Below are 15,643 nucleotides of genomic sequence, written 5' to 3'. Positions count from 1 at the left end.
CTTCCCCCTTGCCCCTCCGCTCCAAATCTTCCCCATCCCCCCTTCCCTCCAAAACTTCCCCATCACCCCTCCCCTCCAAAACTTCCCCATCACCCCTCCCCTCCAAATCTACCCCCTTGCCCCTCCCCTCCAAATCTTCCCCATCACCCATCTCTTTCAAATCTTCCCCCTTGCCCCCCCCCTCAAAATCTTCCCCATCACCCATCCCTTTCAAATCTCCCCCCTTTCCCCTTCCCTCCTAAACTCCCCCCACACCCCTCCCCTCCGAAACTCTCCCTCGCTCCTCCCCTCCTAGACTCCCCTCTCACCCCTCCTCCTCAAAGCGTCCTCCCCGCATCTTCCCCCTTCCAACTTTCACCTTCATCTCCCCCAACCTTCTGCCTTGCTCTTCCCCCTCCTCAAATAACACCTCACTGTGCCTCACCCAATCACCATCAAACCTTTTGTCCGCCCCATTATTCCCTTTCTCCAAGCTATTCTGAAATCTCTGACACACCTTCAACAGCTCTTCCACCTCTTCCTCCTCTTCCACATCTTACCCTGCCCCTTCCCCCCCCCCCCCCGTTCTCTATCCGATGCTCCCCCTTCCTCTTCACTAACGGTATGGACCTCAAACATCCAGGGCCTTCGCTCAAACTTGACTGATCTCTCCATACAGGTTGCTTCTGACAAACCAGACGTGATCTGCTTAACAGAAACTTTCCTCCTTCATGATGTCTCTGATTCCTTGGTATCTCTCCCAGGTTACTCCCTCCTCCGGTATGACAGACCCGAGCCTCGTCCTGGAGGTGGGGTTGCTATCTTTATAAAAAAACTCTCTTCCTCACTCGCCCTGCACTGCCCTCTCTCCACCTCACCCCCAGGAATACCTTTGGCTGCGGCTTCCCCTTCGCTCCCACCTTTTGTTCATATGTGTGTTGTACCGTCCACCAAACAGTGATGACTCCATCTACATCTCGCTGTCTGATAATATGGACAAACCTCTATCTACCCATCACAACTCTCTCATCCTCATATGTGGTGATTTCAATTGTCACCATGCCAGTTGGCTGGGTGTGGGTACCTCTCTCACCAGCCATGGCTCTTCAGCAAAGGACTTCTGCGACTCACTGGGACTGACACAATCTGTCAATTTCCCGACCCGATCTCAGTCAACGGAGCATCTTCTCTTCTGGACTTGGTTATGACTAACTTCCCTGAAAATGTCTGCTGCTCTTCTTCTGCTCCAATCGGCTCATCTGATCATGTGCTTGTTAAAGTGGACATCTCTCTGACCATTCTCAGAGAGCCTCCTCAGCGTCGACGAGCCTGGCATTTCACTCAGGCCAACTGGCACGGTCTTCAAGCAGCCATCAATCAGCTGGACTGGGCTCCCATCTCTACCGCCTCTGACATCAACTCATCCTGGGAATTCTTCCAAAGTAAAATGCTCTCTCGCATGCACACATTTATCCCATCTCGTCTTCAGTTGTCATACCCTTCCTCCCGTCCATGGTACACGGAATCTTGTGGTGAGGCTGTTGCCCAGAAACAACTTGCTTTCGTCTCCTGGAAAGCAAATCTAACCAAAGGAAATCTCATTTCCTTTCACAAAGCCCGAAACAAGTGTGTGTCCACCCTCAGGCGAGTCAGGAAACAATATCTCTACGTTCTCAAGACTGAACTCTCTTATCTGTCTCCCTCTTCCAAATCCTGGTGGCATCTGGTCAAATCTGTTTCTGGTGTTTGTTCCCCCTCCATCCCGTCCCTCACCTGAAACGGCTACACGGCTGACTCCGCATGTGAAAATCTGAATTCCTCAACTCTGTGTTTGCCTCCAAACTTGTGTCCCAAACCCATCCCTCTCTGTACCCACCATACCCAGTCGTACCCAGCTGCTCCTGGACTCTGTGGCCTTTCCTCCAGACAAGGTGGAAAAGTTTCTGTCAACCCTCGACTCTGATGCTGCAACTGGACCTGATGGCATCAGCCCACGGGTCCTAAAATCCTGTTCTTTTGCTCTTTCACTCCCTCTCTCTGTTCTCTTCACCCTCTCTTTTGCTCAAGGTCATCTTCCATCTGCTTGGAAATCAGCCAACATCACCGCTTTGCACAAAAAAGGTGCAAAAACAGAGCCTAGCAACTACAGACCAATCAGCCTTCTCCCAATTATCAGCAACGTCATGGTATCCATCATTGCTTCAGATATGAAATCTTTCCTCTTCTCCAATGGCTTGATCTCTTTTTTTTCTTTCTTTTTTCCTTTTCTTTTTTTTTTTGTATACTGAATCGAGGCTCGTGAAAGAGCTAACATTTATTTCACAAACAAATCAACCAGACAAACAAAATATACAAAAAGAGTGAGCGCAAGACAAGATGGGGAGAGAAGGGGAAGCACACAACCACAACATTTGAGAGCAGGGAGAAGTGTGGGAGGGAGAGGGCTTGGGGGCAGGAGGCGTGGGAAGGGGAGGGGGGGGGGGAGAGGTATAAAACACAAGGGGACCGAAATTAGCGGGGGTAGAAAAGATCAAGGTTTTGGATGGTGGAGGATAAGAGATGGTGGTGAACAGCTGTTTTAAAGACCTGGAGGGTGGAGTGGGATTGAAGAGAGTGAGGGAGTTTGTTCCAGAGGCGGGAGAAAAGAGGAATGAAGGAGTGAAGGTGAGCAGAAAGTCTTGATTTTGGCAGTTTAACCATAAGAGGGTTGCAGGCAGACCTTGTGCGACCTGTAGGAATATTTGGGGGACAGAGCCCAGAGAGGGCTGGGGGGGCAAGGCCAGAGAGGAGTCGGTAGAAGACGGAAAGACCACCAACCTGCCTGCGGTGAGTGAGTGAAAGGCCCTTGGAGTTAGCTTCATCGCGGGAGATTCCAATGATTCTGAACGCTTTGGTTTCAACAGCGTGAAGACGGGCTCGGTGTGAGGTAGGAGCACCAGACCAGAGGGGAGAGCAGTATTCCATAGAGCTGCGGATGAAAGCCTTGTATGTGGTGAGGAGCTCAGGTGTGCCAAGGAAGGACTTCGCACGACGGAGGATGCCCAGTCGGCGACTGGCTTTGGAGGCCAGATTTGAAATGTGGTTTTCCCAGGAAAGATCATGGCAAATAGTGAGACCCAAAAGCTTGAGTGACAGAACTTCTTGGAGAGGATTATTCAGAAAGTGGATGGGAGGGTTTTCCAGTCGGTCTTTTCGGAGAGACATCGTAAGAGTGTGAGATTTATCAGGATTGAAAGACATGTTCCATTTGTTTGCCCAGTCTGTGATTTTGTCCAGGTCTGTAGAGAGTGAGGAGGCTGCAGACTGCCGATCTGAGGGATGAGGAATGGAGCGACAGAGAGTAGAGTCGTCAGCAAAGAGATAGAGAGGATTTTCAAGAGAGTCAGAGAGATCATTGATGAAGACCAGAAAAAGCACAGGGCCCAGAACACTACCTTGGGGAACTCCAGCCTGAACAGGAAGAGGAGATGAGAGAAACCCATTCAGGGCCACACGTTGACTACGACCAGAGAGGAAGTCCGCCAGCCATGCGTGGAGATTTCCATGGATACCAAAGGAGGAGGGTTTGGTGAGCAGAGCAGGGTGCCAGACCGTATCGAAGGCACGTGAAATGTCAAGGGAGACAGCTCTAATTTTCTGTTTGGCGTTGAGGACCTCAATCCATTGTTGAGAAAGCAGAAGCAGCATGTCCAGAGTAGAGTGACCAGGTCTGAAACCAAATTGATGATCAGAGATCAAGCCATTGGAGAAGAGGAAAGATTTCATATCTGAAGCAATGATGGATTCCATGACTTTGCTGATAATTGGGAGAAGGCTGATTGGTCTGTAGTTGCTGGGATCTGTTTTTGCACCTTTTTTGTGCAAAGCGGTGATGTTGGCTGATTTCCAAGCAGGTGGCAGATGACCTTGAGCAAAAGAGAGGGTGAAGAGAACAGAAAGAGGGAGTGAAAGAGCGGAAGAACATGATTTTAGGACCCGTGGGCTGATGCCGTCAGGACCAGTTGCAGAATCAGAGTCGAGGGTTGACAGAAACTTTTCCACCTTGTCAGGAGGAAAGGACACAGAGTCCAGGAGCAGCTGGGTACGACTGGGTACGGTGGGTACAGAGAGGGATGGGTTTGGGACACAAGATTTAGAGGCAAACACAGAGTTGAGGCATTCAGCTTTTTCACGTGCGGAGTCAGCCGTTAAGCCGTTTGAGGTGAGGGAGGGGATGGAGGGGGAACAAACACCAGAAACAGATTTGACCAGACGCCACCAGGATTTGGAAGAGGGAGACAGATAAGAGAGTTCGGTCTTGAGAACGGTGAGATATTGTTTCCTGGCTCTCCTGAGGGTGGACACACACTTGTTTCGGGCTTTGTGAAAGGAAATGAGATTTCCTTCCGTTGGATTTGCTTTCCAGGAGACGAAAGCAAGTTGTTTCAGGGCAACAGCCTCACCACAAGATTCCGTGTACCATGGACGGGAGGAAGGGTATGACAACTGAAGACGAGATGGGATAAATCTGTGCATGAGAGAGAGCAATTTACTTTGAAAGAATTCCCAGGATGAGTTGATGTCAGAGGCGGTAGAGATGGGAGACCAGTCCAGATGATTGATGGCTGCTTGAAGACCATGCCAGTTGGCCTGAGTGAAATGCCAGACTCGTTGCGCTGAGGAGGCTCTCTGAGAATGGTCAGAGAGATGTCCACTTTGACAAGCACATGATCAGATGAGCCGATTGGAGCAGAAGAAGAGCAGCAGACATTTTCAAGGAAGTTTGTCAAAACCAAATCCAGAAGAGAAGATGCTCCGTTGACTGAGATCCGGGTCGGGAAATTGACAGATTGTGTCAGTCCCAGTTAGTCGCAGAAGTCCTTTGCTGAAGAGCCATGGCTGGTGAGAGAGGTACCCACACCCAGCCAACTGGCATGGTGACAATTGAAATCACCACATATGAGGAAGAGAGAGTTGGGATGGGTAGATAGAAGTTGGTCCATATTATCAGACAACGAGATGTAGATGGAGTCATCGCTGTTTGGTGGACGGTACAACACACATATGAACAAAAGGTGGGAGCGAAGGGGAAGCCGTAGCCAAAGGTATTCCTGGGGGTGAGGTGGAGAGAGGGCAGTGGAGGGCGAGTGAGGAAGAGAGTTTTTTATAAAGATAGCAACCCCACCTCCAGGACGAGGCTCAGGTCTATCATACCGGAGGAGGGAGTAACCTGGGAGAGATACCAAGGCATCAGAGACATCATGAAGGAGGAAAGTTTCTGTTAAGCAGATCACATCTGGTTTGTCAGAAGCAACCTGTATGGAGAGATCAGTCAAGTTTGAGCGAAGGCCCCGGATGTTTGAGGTCCATACCGTTAATGAAGAGGAAGGGGGAGCATCGTGTCCAGAACAGGGGGGGGGGGGGGGAGGGGTAGGGTAAGATGTGGAAGAGGAGGAAGAGGTAGGGAGAGGTGTTGAAGGTGCGTCAGAGATTTCAGAGATTTCAGAATAGCTTGGAGAAAGGGAAGAATGGGGCGGACAAAGGGTTTGATGGAGATTGGGTGAGGCATAGTGAGGTGTTATTTGAGGAGGGGGAAGAGCGAGGCAGAAGGTTGGGGGAGATGAAGGTGAAAGTTGGAAGGGGGAAGAAGCAGGGAGGATGCTTTGAGGAGGAGGAGGGGTGAGAGGGGAGTCTCGGAGGGGAGGAGCGAGGGAGAGTCTCGGAGGGGAGGGGTGTGGGGGGGAGTTTAGGAGGGAGGGGAGGGAAGGGGCAAGGGGGGAGATTTGAAAGGGATGGGTGATGGGGAGGATTTGGAGGGGAGGGGTGAGATTGGATTTTGAAAAGTGTACGATTCATGGGAAACGAACATTTTTTGCAAAATGAGTTTGAGACCTTCGAGTCAAAAATACGTTTGAGGACACTGAAGGAGGGGTGGAGTTCTGGATAGTTTAGGGAATGTAGAAAGGAGGGACTGTAAGAGATGGTATTATATATATTTTTTGGAATGAATAGATTTGGTGAACAAGACGAAAGCATCCTTTTGTAGGAAAAGAAGAAAAGGGTGTTATAATATATGAGAGAAAATAGTTGTTCAGGGGAGAGATTATACATTTCTAACCACGTGATCGCGTGATCACGAACGAAGAACGAACGAACAAATAAGAACAACAAATAAACGAATAAGACCTAGAAAGGAAAAATTTTGGGGTTTTCTTCTTTTTTTTTTGAGTAGAGATATTAAGCAAGGAGGTACGGGGTGAACGACTGGGACGAAACAGAGAACGAAAATAATTGCAGCGCATTCGACGAATCGCTGAGAGAAAAACAAAACCACAAGGTCGGAGACGGTACGGTAGCCTAAGCCTACGAGTACTAGGCCGCAGAATACTCGATACGCATTAACCGACGATTGTGTATACATGTACGAAAAATTAGCACCGAAAATTTTCCAAAAGATACGCTAAAGGTACACACACCGAAAGATAGATACAGTGTCGACAAAAACACAATTGAGAAAGATCACTTAGCTTCGAAAGCGTGAGCGCATGGAACAGCTTCGAAAAGACGTGACCTCGCCGTGATCTCGCGAGACCTCCCCACACACAGTGTGTATGTGTGTCTGTATTTATATGTGTGTGTGTCTCTGATCATCAATTTGGTTTCAGACCTGGTCACTCTACTCTGGACATACTGCTTCTGCTTTCTCAACAACGGATGGAGGTCCTCAATGCCAAACAGGAAAGTAGAGCTGTCTCCCTTGACATATCACGTGCCTTCGATACGGTCTGGCACCCCGCTCTGCTCACCAAACTCTCCTCCTTTGGTATCCATGGAAATCTCCACGCATGGCTGGCGGACTTCCTCTCTAGTCATAGTCAACGTGTGGCCCTGAATGGGTTTCTCTCATCTCCTCTTCCTGTTCAGGCTGGAGTTCCCCAAGGCAGTGTTCTGGGCCCTGTGCTTTTTCTGGTCTTCATCAATGATCTCTCTGACTCTCTTGAAAATCCTCTCTATCTCTTTGCTGGTGACTCTACTCTCTGTCGCTCCATTCCTCATCCCTCAGATCGGCAGTCTGCAGCCTCCTCACTCTCTGCAGACCTGGACAAAATCACAGACTGGGCAAACAAGTGGAACATGTCTTTCAATCCTGACAAATCTCACAATCTTACGATGTCTCTCCGAAAAGACCGATTGGACAACCCTCCCATCCACTTTCTGAATAATCCTCTCCAAGAAGTTCTGTCACTCAAGCTTTTGGGTCTCACTATCTGCCATTATCTTTCCTGGGAAAACCACATTTCAAATCTGGCCTCCAAAGCCAGTCGCCGACTGGGCATCCTCCATCGTGCGAAGTCCTTCCTTGGCACACCTGAACTCCTCACCACATACAAGGCTTTCATCCGCAGCTCAATGGAATACTGCTCTCCCCTCTGGGCTGGTGCTCCTGCCTCACACCTAGCTCGTCTTCATGCTGTTGAAACCAAAGCGTTCAGAATCATTGGAATCTCCCGCGATGAAGCTAACTCCGAGGGCCTTTCACTCACTCACCGCAGGCAGGTTGGTGGTCTTTCCGTTTTCTACCGACTCCTCTCTGGCCTTGCCCCCCCACCCCCAAGCTCTCTCTGGGCTCTGTCCCCCAAATATTCCTACAGGTCGCACAAGATCTGCCTGCAACCCTCTTATGGTTAAACTGCCAAAATCAAGACTCTCTGCTCACCTTCACTCCTTCATTCCTCTTTTCTCCCACCTCTGGAACAAACTCCCTCACTCTCTTCAATCCCACTCCACCCTCCAGGTCTTTAAAACAGCTGTTCGCCACCATCTCTTATCTTCCCCCATCCAAAACCTTGATCTTTTCTACCCCCGCTAATTTCACCCCAAATCCACTTTTTTGAAATACCAACTTCTGTCCTGGAAGTCCTTGGTGTCCTTGTGTTTATACTTCTCCCACCCCCCCCCCTTCCCACACCTCCTCCCCCCAAGCCCTTTCCCTCCCACACATCTCCCTGCTCTCAAATGTTATGTTTGTGTGCTTCCCCTTCTCTCCCCATCTTGTCTTCCGCTCCCTCTTTTTATATATCTTGTTTGTCTGGTTGATTTGTTTGTGAAATAAATGTTAGCTCTTTCACGAGCCTCGATTCAGTATACAGAAAAAAAAACAAAAAAAAACACACCAATGATTATAAATGAACAAACTTGTATTATAAATCACACACAGGTATAACGGTACAAAAATGGCCATTAAGAGTGCACTCTATATATCTCTTATATAAAGTCAAATAACTCACTGCTCCCAACGAGTGAAAAGGACACTCCTCAATGTCTCTATGACTTTTCCCAAGGCGAATGGGATTCGCTCCAGCGGTCGATGGAACGAAATCCGGTCGAAGCCCGAATCTCGCTCTCCAGTCGATATCCGAAGCGGGTACAGTGGGCAAGGGTGCTTTTCCCGCCAAACTGTACAACGGCGCCCTCCAGAGGCGCATCTTCACCACTCCCTCAACAAACCGCAACGTAATTGGAGACGAAGCGGTCGCACACACCCATCCCCGACAGATGGTAGGATGTTGGGGTGAAGATGACACGAAGCAAACCTTCACAGGTGTCCGAAGCACGGGGTTCAAAATGGCCGACGGCTCTGGCTTGAGCCGATGCGACGAGGCAAGGATTCGTCGGAATCTCAGCACCCCAAATCTGTCTACACAGATTTCTCCACTCCAGCGAATATTCTTATCGCCGGATGTTCCTTCCAGGAACTCAAAATCCCCTCGCGGCTGTCGGTAAACCTTGCTCGTTACCGAGCGCTGACGTCACGCGTCCTCTCCGACTTTGCTCACGCTGCTTCTTTCTCTTCACCTCATTGTCTTCTCGTTCGGTTTCCTGTATCATTTTAAGTTAACCTTTTTAACTTTTAATAATTGTTCATAAACAATAAACCTTGGGAAGACAATAATAGTACATAGAATCCGAAATCTTTCAAGTGGAGGAAAACCACAATAACGGAAGTTACGAATCCATAACACATGGAGGAGTGGGCAAATATTTCTCCCAGTCGATGTCAGAGACTGGTAGACAGTTATAAGAAACGCCTACTTGAGGTTGTTTCTGCCAAAGGGGGCAATACCACCTATTAGAGCCAAGGGTGTTCTTACTTTTTCCACATGCGAAATTTGCATTTATGTTTATTTAAATTATACAATGGACTACAAAATGTAAATGTTTCATGATATTTGTTATATTATATCACCTTTATCTATCAATATTGTTGAAATGAAGAATATGTTGAAAAAGTCAAAACTTTAATGGGGTGTACTTACTTTTTCACGTGACTGTATATATTTATATAAATATATGGGCACATTTTCCATCCACATTGGCATGACGGTACGAACCAGTACAAATGATTCATCAGAGTGAGTTTGTCAGAGCAATGGCCAAAATTTCTCGATTATTTAGTGCGTCCGAATGACGTCATTTGGGGGTTTCCCTGAAATGTTGAGCAGTCTGCGGTGTACGGTGGCAGTAGGAAATGTACGAAAACTAGCAAAAGCCAATAGAGAAGAGGTAACTGAATTAGTAAGGCCATCTGATGCCAATCTATTTATTATGTATGCAAGGAATAAGGGGATGCGGGGGTTCCGTTTAAATATTTTGCTGCTTTTGTTAACGCAATAAATACTGCATGCGACACTCTACTCTCCTCTTCTTATGACATGCGAGAGCAGAGTATAAAAAGGATACTTGCTATAGAAAAATGATTGTGTGAAAAAGGATAGGAACAAAAAGCCTGTGGATCCCATTGTTTGCATTTGGCAGCAGCTGTCACAGAGGTCCTATTATTAAATTATTTATCATCCTCAAACTAAAAACAAAGGTTTGATGATATAGAAAGCGCTCTTAGTGGCTTCGTTGTCGATTGTACGCTATGAAATCACCCATTTTAAAAGCTGTTAAAACCCCTATTTCGGCCCCATGAAAGACGCTCTCGCAACATATACCATGGTATGATTTACATGAACAAGATTGGAAATATGACGGCTGCTGGATTCACTTTCTTTCCAAAAACAAACGGTACACTCTTCAATGCAGTACCTGCCTGCTTGTACCACAGTAGGACAAATATTTAAATTCAGATCTAATATAAAATTGGACCAGAAATTGGATAGATGAAGGTTACATGCACTACCAGCTGAAGTATCGTGGTACCCATGCGGTCTTCTTTGTGAACAATGTACACGCGTCCAAAATGCTCAGAGATACTCTGTCCACCTTCAGGTTGTCTAGCCTGGATTTGAATCCCAATGGAATAACATTCAACTAAAAACTGTCATCCTGGTGCTTTGCTGCAGGCAGGGTGTTGCATCAGAGAATACACCATCCTTTGGGGAAGGGACCTTAAGCTGGCCGTCCAATGCTGCGTGCACTTATGGATGTTAGGAATACCACCAAATTCCTCACAAAAGGATTTTTTTTAAACTGGTCTTGCTGGTGAAGGCTAGTGTTGCTCTCTCTGCTTCAGCAGACAGGTAGGACATTGGATGAAACCAAGAAGACGTTGATCGAGGAGTGCTAAATGCTGTGGGAAGCAATGAGAAGCTAATGTTTTTCTCCGACGACAGGTTAACACCCGAAATGTCAGATTTTCCTTGCTTCCCATGGTGGTTAGCACACCTTAATCAACATCCTGTTTATTTCATCCATGTGGTCTTTAACCCTGGTCAAATTTTAAGTTCCTGCCTGAACCTCCAAGTATCCTTCACTACACCCTGAAATAGATCTGGGCACAACTAAAGGGGAAAAGAAGGGTGGGAGGAGATTGGGTACAGCACTCACAGACATATCCCGTTCACTAAATGTCAATGTGATGACCCAATGGCCTCGACATCAAAAAGTAAAGAAGACAATACACAAGGCCCTCTGAACACCCTGTTTCCCCAGCTGAATACCGGCAAACGACGCTCACAGCACGGGAGCAGCATTGTAATTTAGCGCCATCGAGGCCCATGGGTGTAGTGCCGTGGATTGGATGTCCATTGCTGAAGTCCCTGGCGTTTGCCAGGAAGCACTGCCACAGGGGGTCTTGCGGAAGTGGTTGGCGGCCACAGCCCTTAATGAGGCCTTCGACCATCTCCTGTTCAGACACCTTTGCGACCAGGACATTTTTACAGGCTGTCTCGCAGGCTGTATCTCCAGCACGTGCACAGCAATGCAGACCTGGGAGAGGACAACCATGAAATGTAAAATTTCACACAATGCACATAAAGTACGTAAGGCTTTGGAAAGAATATAAAATGTGGATGGGTCACATAAAAAAGTTTAAATGGATAGAGGTAGGTTTCTGATGTCAGTAGGTTTGCAAAGCTCTGGTAAATCCAAAGATAAATAAGCAAATAATCCTTATTTTCTTAGATTATCGAGCAAAAATGAAAATATCTATGTTGTTTGTGAAATCCTCATTTTAACCAAAGAAAAAACAATAAGTGAGTGAGCAGGTCAGGTCAGGTATGGGCTCATGCGCCAGAGCAGTGCGTCACCATGTACACTTTCCACCTGTATACCAGAGGCCTCTGTCTGGCCATCCCCCAGGTAGATGACTAGCCCATTCCCATCTCCTTGAGATACCAATCAACCTGTTGCAACCACGAGGCATGTGGTTGGTCCGTTGCCTCCCTCACTGAGAGAATCTGGTCTAGTCAGCAGAATCAGTGTCAGGAAAACGAGCCACACGTCCATGCAGCTGCAGCTGATGCTCACTGACTATACAGGTAACAATTCTCATCTGAGTCTCTCTCAGCAAATGCTCATTGGACACAAAGTTCAACCAGCGATAGCCACGGAGTCACCAAAGGAGTCAGAGTCCAAGTCTCACAATCGTAGAGCAAGACGAGAGCACCAAGGACTTAAAGACTCAGACCTTCGTCCCCCTGCATAAGTACCGGCAGCTGGTCTTGATCCAGTGAATCCACATCCCATGATCCAGTGAATCCATGACTTCCCAGGCTCGACCCAGACATCTATTGACCTCTGGCTCAGAACATGCTGAGACATAAATATCACTACCAAGGTAAGTGAATCCTTCTGTGACCTCAACATCCTTACCACAGACAGGAACAGACAAGACAGCAGGGTTCAATATGTCATTGAAAGCTTGGATCTTAGCTTTGACCCAGGAAAACCATAATCCCAGTCGCTCCTTATCCTCATTCAGTGCCTTGAGGCCCCATAAGGATATCCAGAGTCTCCGCAAATATGGCTGCATCATCTGAGAAATCAAGGTCAAAGATCTCGACATTTCCAAATTGAGTCAAATGCACCAAATTTAGCACTCCTAGATCAAAAAAACTGAGTCAAATGCTTTGCGGAGATCAACATTGGCTGCAAGGAGCCCCTGCTGAAACTCTCGCCTGCATTTGGTGAGGACCTGAAGAGCAAGGATAAGGTTAATCATTGACCTCTTTGGTGTAAAGCCAGAATGTTCTGGACACTGGTGCTCAAGCAGATGGTGGTGAACCCTGTCAATAACTATTCGAGCAAAGATCTTGCCCGGCACTGAGAGCACCGTCACCCCTCGATCGTTGTTGCAATCCTGGTGATCACACTTCCCTTTCCAGAAAGTGACAACAAGGTCCCTCTTCCAGTCAGTTGGGATTATTCCTAATCTCCAAGCAGAGCACTGAACTGCCTGAGTACAGCTTTGCCACCAGCCTTGAGAAAATCAGCATGGATGTCACAATGCCCAGCAGCTTTGTCCCCTTTCAACTGGTTCACCACAGCCTGTTTTTCTACAAACTAAGGCGGTTCACAGTTGAATGCAGGGTCAGCAATAGGGATAGTAACACCCCTGACATCCAACTTAACAGATGATGGGTCAGCCTGGTACAGCCGCTCAAATTAACCGGCCCAGTGGGCCTTCACTTCAGACTCGTCTGCCAAGAGCTCACCACCATCTGCTCTAACTGCAGTACACCGTGAGACAGCCTTAGCGTAATGCAATGCACAAATTCCTCTGTAAGCATATGTAAGACAATAATCACTTGACCACAGGTGATGCCTTGACCACAGATTCCTCACACATAGGCCTCCTTGTCAACCCACAGCTAATGCACAGTTTTATGCCGCAGCTCCCTGAACAGCTCAATTCTGCCATTAAGCCTGTCCCTGTAAATCTGGTCAATGGTATCCAGTGTCCCTTGCTTGGGAGACAAAGTTCCTCTTCACCTGACAGTGGGTTCCAAGACACCCACCGGCAACATCAAGGATGGCAGTCTTGAAGGCACACCACAACTCTTCATTATTCACCAAAACACCCAGACCCCCAGATCCCCACTCACCTCCTTGAAAACTCCTCAACTACCCTCTCATCCTTGAGCTTTCCAACATCCAGCTTAATCTTGGATGGTACCATTCACTTGGATTTGAGCCGCAGGTTCAGAGTTGCTACAACAAGCCTGTTGTCTGGCCTGACCTGACAATAGTGAGCGAGCCCTTTCCCCAATATGCTCCCCTTTCATAATCTCCAAATCATCGTTCCCTTCTCTTCCTCCCACTCACTACCATATTCCCCCATCCTCATTTCTCTCTGCTATCACTCCGTTCTCCTTGTTCTCAATATTAACTCTTGTATGTTCTCCTCGAGCTGTCCAGCCTGGGTTTGAATCCTGACCCAGCTATAAAGTGTCATCCTGGTGTTTCACAGGCAGGGTGATTCATCAATGTATGTGCCTGGACATTAAACAGGTGTCCGATCTGCCAGCATTCGTTAGTGGACATTAGAGATCCCATGGTGTCCTTTGCGAAGAGTAACCAAATGTCCAAACATCATGGTGTCCAAAGAAAGATGAATTTACCCCCAACCCTGTGCACACGTAATAAATATACTGCTCACATTCTTCTTCTTCTTCTTCTTCTTTTGAATACAGCACATGGCTGTGGGTAGCGTCATTTGCTGGGGTGCAGCTGTGTTGTTGATGCAATACCCTCCCGTAGGTTAGAGCAGGGATTTGTAATTTGTGCAGGATGGCGAGGACAGTTCATTTACTCTTCGCAACAACAATACATGGTGGGATGCCCAGTTTAACATCCATCCATGATCTCCACCCTTCCTGTGAAACACCAGGATGACAGTTTATAGCTGGGCTGAGATTCCAATCTAGGCTAGACAGCTTAGAGGTACATGTGCATACCTCTCAGCTACCCTGCCAGGCCACTGTCCACGTGAGGTTTGTTAAAATAAAACATGAGAAAGTGTGGGAAAATCCAGGAGAGTGATGTGTTATTAATGATTAGACCGCGAGATGGCTCCATGTCCAAATCCAATATTTTCACAGAAATACCCCGAGGCATGGGAATAGCCATTTTGCCTATCATGCTTGTGTGTTACATTATAATTCCAATGTCCAGGGATTTTAATGAAACAAACTGGAGTAGGAATATAATATCACCCATTGGATTTATGATGTCAGCACAAGAGGCTTCAGGTTTCTTTCAATCTCTGTATAAAGAGGTGAGTTGATGAAAGGAAGCACATCTCAGGAGTGATGAGGACATCTATATAATATGTATGCTGGAGAACAAAAACCGCACTAGTTGTACAAGGGTGGGATGAGAGGAGGATGAGGGGGGCTGAAGTGTTGAAAATGCCACCATTTTTGCTAAATAAGTAGGTCGTGGGCCCCTGATTGTGTCCTGCCCATACACTGAGAGAGGGTCACTCAGAAAGGTACCACGGGATGATAGAAGGTAGAGGTACTCACTATCTCTCGGGTTGTGTGCAGGATACGAGTTTGTGTAGTTCTCAACACAGCGCAGAACAGCAGGGCTCAGTCCCTTACAGTACGTCTGCACCGCATGGAGCTGTCCGGATGATGGAGCCGAGTCAGTGCGGAACACAGCCTGACAAACCTCCCGGCAGTTAGCATGGCGGCCAGCTTGTCCACAGCATGTTAGGCCCACTAGGCAACAAGGATCACAAAGTAAGCGTTAATTACATGTTAGAATGGTTGGTTCAAAACGATTTTTAACTTGCAGGATTTCTGCCAGGGAAGAAAGTATAAGCGATACATCCCTCGTGAGTATTTTCTGGTTTTAGGAGGGGGATCAATCCCTTCTACCCTCCTCCTGGCTTGCAATCTGTTGAAAATTTAGGAATGAACTCAAGGGTATTTATTTCTTTGAAAGTCTTCAATAAAAACTCCAAAATTATCAGAAAATTTCAGGGAAGATACTGAACTCGGAATACAATATTAACAAACAGGATGCATGACAAAGAAACCCAGACACAAGAGGCCACTTGTCCCATGAAGACCATGTTATCACCACTTTCCCAACAGCCCATACACACAACATTATCCCTGTGCCATACCTGCCATGCAAAGGCACATTGATCAAAATTTGGACATAGACAACCACATTGTTCCGAGTCTTGTCAAACCTCTCGCTTGTTGAACGTGTGTTCTTTTAGCAAGTTGTTATACTGCCTCCGGTAGGCCTATGGAGTGGTTTGAATGGGTTGGAAGTGTTGAGACACTTAAAATGACCAGCCTTATCACCAGCCAGGTGTGAAAAATCACAGAATAGTAGTTTCATCAAAACTTTCACAAATGTATCAAAAACATTGGCTTAGCGGTTAGGGTGCGGCTTGGGATCCTAGGATCCTGGGTTTTTGTTGGTTTTTTTTTGTATACTG

At 47.3% G+C, this 15,643-nt stretch overlaps 1 protein-coding gene across 1 annotated transcript in view; it reads right to left on the bottom strand.

Moving 5' to 3' along the window:
• Positions 1 to 15,643, bottom strand: part of RECK (reversion inducing cysteine rich protein with kazal motifs) — a 226,512-nt gene that overhangs the window by 56,787 nt on the left and 154,082 nt on the right. The window contains exons 8-9 of the mRNA XM_068121103.2: positions 14,712 to 14,909; positions 10,905 to 11,172 (exon numbers count right to left, since the gene is read on the bottom strand). Of these exons, the coding sequence (XP_067977204.2) occupies positions 10,905 to 11,172; positions 14,712 to 14,909 (466 nt within the window). The remainder of the gene's footprint in view (positions 1 to 10,904; positions 11,173 to 14,711; positions 14,910 to 15,643) is intronic.

This window comes from Myxine glutinosa, chromosome 6 (assembly GCF_964187855.1).
Source record: "Myxine glutinosa chromosome 6, kmMyxGlut1.1, whole genome shotgun sequence".
Lineage (NCBI taxonomy): Eukaryota > Metazoa > Chordata > Myxini > Myxiniformes > Myxinidae > Myxine > Myxine glutinosa.
This window is presented reverse-complemented; position numbering and strand designations above follow the sequence as displayed.